This window comes from Quercus suber, unplaced genomic scaffold (assembly GCF_002906115.3).
Source record: "Quercus suber isolate HL8 unplaced genomic scaffold, Cork oak 2.0 scaffold_508, whole genome shotgun sequence".
Taxonomy (NCBI): Eukaryota; Viridiplantae; Streptophyta; class Magnoliopsida; order Fagales; family Fagaceae; genus Quercus; species Quercus suber.
Genome location: NW_027069957.1, coordinates 201671 through 206320, shown reverse-complemented (window position 1 = coordinate 206320; position 4650 = coordinate 201671). Strand labels below are relative to the sequence as shown.

At 36.1% G+C, this 4650-nt stretch overlaps 1 protein-coding gene across 1 annotated transcript; it reads right to left on the bottom strand.

The window, feature by feature from the left end:
- Positions 1 to 1928: 1928 nt before the first annotated feature.
- LOC112008187 (uncharacterized) lies at positions 1929 to 2867 on the bottom strand. Its single transcript, XM_024040524.1, has one exon. It carries the CDS (start codon positions 2865 to 2867, stop codon positions 1929 to 1931), a length of 939 nt encoding a protein of 312 aa, XP_023896292.1.
- Positions 2868 to 4650: the final 1783 nt, after the last annotated feature.

Sequence of the window (4650 nt, the reverse complement as noted above, 5' to 3'; positions counted from 1 at the left end):
ACTGTAGATAGAGGTGTCCGTTAGCTAAAATAGTATAGTAAGACCTATGAATAGTATCAAAAAGTGCAATGAGACCCATGATCTATGAATAGTAGCAAAAATAAGCTAAATAGTAAAATAAGTTTTCCCTTTTAAGTTGGTGTCCTTCCTTGCATAATTCAGGGATACTTGGATTGTGCTACATTGGAATAATCTTGCTGCCTTGGGATTTTTTTTCAGAGTCAAATCTAAAACAAAAGGGATAGGAAAATGAAGAGAATCTAATTGGAGGACTTCATATCATGGTTTCTTGAAAAAAACGTGTTAGAGGACTCCTTATAGTAATATAAAATTTTATACCACAAATAAAATACACCAAAAAGTAATTTTGTTTCTACTTTTTTTATTAAAATCTGAAACAAATTTGTCTTCTCAACTCCCTTACTCCACATTCAACTTTGCCCTTTCATGCCCTTGTGAAATTTGAAACTGCTCAGTAATACCAAGATGTGCTATAAGAAGCCACACATGAGTGAGAAGCTCCCCTCCTTGGGTGAGCTGCTGAGCATGATGATTCCATTGACAATGACTTGCAGCATAAGATAGCATTTCCACCCACACATGACAAATTAATTCCCACTTCTTTGCACTATCCCATTCTTTAGCAGTTGCTAGTGATTGCAAAGATTTAGCAAGTCTACATGCGTCAAATAGTACAGATTTACTTCTGTCTCCTTTCACTTTTGATGGAGGAATTTCAGTATTGACTTGGAGTAACATTGAGCAAGCATTAAGTTTTTTGGTGTGTAACATTTTTAGAAGCCACACATGAGTGAGAAGCTCCCCTCCTTGGGTGAGCTGCTGAGCATGATGATTCCATTGACAATGACTTGCAGCATAAGATAGCATTTCCACCCACACATGACAAATTAATTCCCACTTCTTTGCACTATCCCATTCTTTAGCAGTTGCTAGTGATTGCAAAGATTTAGCAAGTCTACATGCGTCAAATAGTACAGATTTACTTCTGTCTCCTTTCACTTTTGATGGAGGAATTTCAGTATTGACTTGGAGTAACATTGAGCAAGCATTAAGTTTTTTGGTGTGTAACATTTTGCCAACATTGCCTCCAACCAATTTTGATTTTCTTTCTTTGAAAAATTCATTAGCCTCGGCGCATGTGTCTCGGAACCTGATTTGTCCGATCCCATTGGGTAGCATGACAGGACACACGACAAGAAGATACAACAAGTAGTTGGATAAGCGCTTGCTAGCTTTACAATGTGGGGTTTTAACTAATTTCAGATCTTTTTGCTTATCAGAACTCAAACATAGATCTGTTGCAATATGCCAGAGAAGAATGCTTTTATCAAATTCTACCTTAAGTTTGTCAACGCTTTCTTCGATGGTCTCTCCATCTCCATCCCTGATTCCAACGGAAGATATTGCACCTTCAAGCACCTCATAACCCCTGTCATCACAAAATTTCTTGCATTCCTTGATATCTGAAACACTAATTGATTCATTTGAAAGCTGGTCAAAGATCACTTTTTTCAATTTTGGAGGAACTTTTTTTGAGTATTTGTACCGATGCTTTTCCAATAATGCATCAATGCATAAGACCATGGTAAGAAATCTGCAATTGGCTGGCTTATATTCAAGGTAAGTGCTTATCAGGTTGTGCTGTGTCATGGTGTTAGACCACCTTTTGCTTCTAGTAAATGGAAGTGATGAAATTGCTTGATATAAGAGGTTGTGCTTCTTCAGCGATAGCATCATCCAGTCTGAGCATAGCAGTAATATTGCTGCATAAAGCTCAAGGATTACAGCTCCAGCTACCAATACATATGTGATAACTACATTCTCTCTGGAGTACTCATGTTTCTCAATGATGAAGAAGAAGGTCATGGATACTGAAATAATTGAAATGATACTGATGCATCGGAGAGTTAAGCAACAGAGACTGGAGAGGCGGAAGAAGCCACCAACAATAGAATAAACCAGAACTGCCTATGTATAAAACATATCATAGATGAATCCAAGCTCAACCTCAATCGCTTCAAAGCATCTTGAGATGATATCTTCATGAAGAAGGATTGGTTTTTCTCGATATCATGGAAACTGAGGATGAGATCTGCAAACAGCAGCTTGAATGTTTCAAAGAAACCATAGGCATACTGTAAAATTTCTAAATTGTCAAGAGGATTGTTTACTGGCTCCGTATATGAGTTTTCAACTTCTATGGGAAATCTAATTAATTTCTCCAATGAAACCTTGAACCCCTCATCTTTCTTTGAGCTGTATTCCTCCATGTATCTGGCATAATTTGGACCTGGGTCTGGAGGAGAGAGCATAGACTCTCTAAATTTCTCACTGCTTGCAGACCGCAGAACCCATACCCTCTGTCCACACTTAACAACCCCAGATAAAAACACTGGAATTGCTAGAATATTTAGTGGAGTGTTGGTCCAGGCTTTAAGTGAGACATAGGCAGCTACTACCACTTGGCTAACTAGTGTAAGCAAGTGCCTTCGCCACAACTCATTGTCTTCCAAAGAGTATGCAGTCATAGTGTCCGGGCCACTGAGGTGGAAGAGAAGAAATGGAGCCCAGAATAGTGTAATTACAATGTTTGAATCTACGGAATGGTCGCAAGAGCTCCGTGCATGGTTGGAAAGCACACTAAGTGAGACTGTCACAGCCCAATCTGCTACCATGTAGGTGACCCAAAGAAGGATACTGAGCATGTCACTAGCTAAATTCTTCCTCTTTTTGCCTGTCAGGGTGAGAATGGTTTGGATGGCAAGGCTAAGCAGAACCGGAATGCAGATCTCTAAGAGGTTCCAAAATTTGCTCACGCCTGGTGAGATGAGCTGCATCACCTTCATCTTCTTTGTGAAAATCAAATTGCTAAAAACTGAAAAGAAAAAAAAAAGTATTGTGAGAACATAAAATTATAGGAGAAAAGAAGGTTGTTGTTGTTGTTGTTTTTTTTTTTGGTCATATTCTGCATTAGTATAAAATTTACTCTATAAAATAGGTTAATGAATGGAAAAAAGGTATAGATGAATTGTAAATCTTACTTGTAGCTAACATGGAAGCTCTTCTTTTCTTTCTGACTCAAAATGTGCGCTGGAAATTAGAGCCAGCCCTTTCAGAACCCAATATGAGTATGCATGTGTTTCTGCAACAAACATAATAGGGTATTGATTATTATAAAAAGAAAAAAAATACTTGCAAGTTGTAATACTGATCCTACTAAAATAGTAGTATAGTGCACTGGAAATTCTTGCTAAATAATTGACAGTTTATGCCATATTGTGTTACACTGTCTACCTTTCAGGACCATATTCAACAAAATGTCGTGCTTCAGTAATGCATTTTTATAAGATTCGTGTCTACATGTGATGGGACTCCAATTCAACCTGTATTTGGGGTTTTGATCTGATTCATTTCTCTATATTGACCTTTTTTTTTTTTTTTTTTTTTTTTTGAGGAACCTCTGTATTGACTTGATTGTATAAATACAGACAGCACTAGGATTTCAGCTTCCGCGTTCAAATTTGAAACAACAAAATTTTATGAAAGATCCAAACTAGCTAGCATCTATTTGGATTATTAATACCTACACTAACGAGACATGTAGCTGTAGCCAAACACAACAAAAATACCAAATGCTTTTTAAATTTGGGTCTCAATTAGCAAAAAATCAAAACTTAACAATATAGTCATTTGGATTAAAAACAATCTGAAAAATTAACAATTTTTTTTTTTTTTTTTTGATTTTACAAAGAGTCAAAAATAAAATAACTCACATCACATATCTAAGAACTCAAGGTCTGACTTTGAACAATTACAGGCATATGCTAGATGACTTTTTTATTTTATTTTTTTATTTTTTTATTTATTTTACAAAGAGTCAAAAATAAAATAACTCACATCACATATATAAGTACTCAAGGTCTGACTTTGCACAATTACAGGCATATGCTAGATGACTTTTTTTTTTTTTTTTTTCTTTTTTTTGGAATTCCCTGGACCAATTACAAATTTTTGACTGGGCAAAGTAATTTGGGCCCAAGCAGTAAAGTATTACGTGTATATTATTAAAAAAAATTTAATAATGGTCTATGCACGAGTTGGTAATACTTCTTAAGATTGTAGATGCTTTCAGTATGACGATACCACATCAGTTTAGGTATTTATTAATTTTTTTAATGGATTTTTAGACCCAGAATATGATATGGAGTTAATTATTTATTTAAGGTCCAATAATGCCAATTGTTTAATTAGGTTTTATCAATTAAAAAATTAAACATAGGTTGTTGCCAATAGCAAAGTAATAAACACAATATACAAAGAATATGCAATATGATGATGAAGTGGAAGACTCAAGGAAAATGTTTTCGAGAGAAAAACCACCATGAGGAAAGCATCCCCAAATAAGCAATACAATATAACATAAAAAATTTACAACCTAGAAAAAGTATATTGGGGGGGGGGTGGGGGGGGTGAGATTCTAGAGTAGCATCTTTGTTGGACCATGTCTAAGGAATGTACAGCCTAGTTAAATGGAGTAAACCCAAGAGGGCTCAGGAGAGGAGCTTGGATAAGGACCTGAATCGCCTGAGGAAGTCCCTCGGACATGGACCTCTCGAAGTGGACAAGATG

Excerpts from the sequence above, each read along its gene's own strand:
- LOC112008187 (XM_024040524.1), bottom strand. The coding sequence starts at position 2,867 with ATGAAGGTGATGCAGCTCATCTCACCAGGCGTGAGCAAATTTTGGAAC.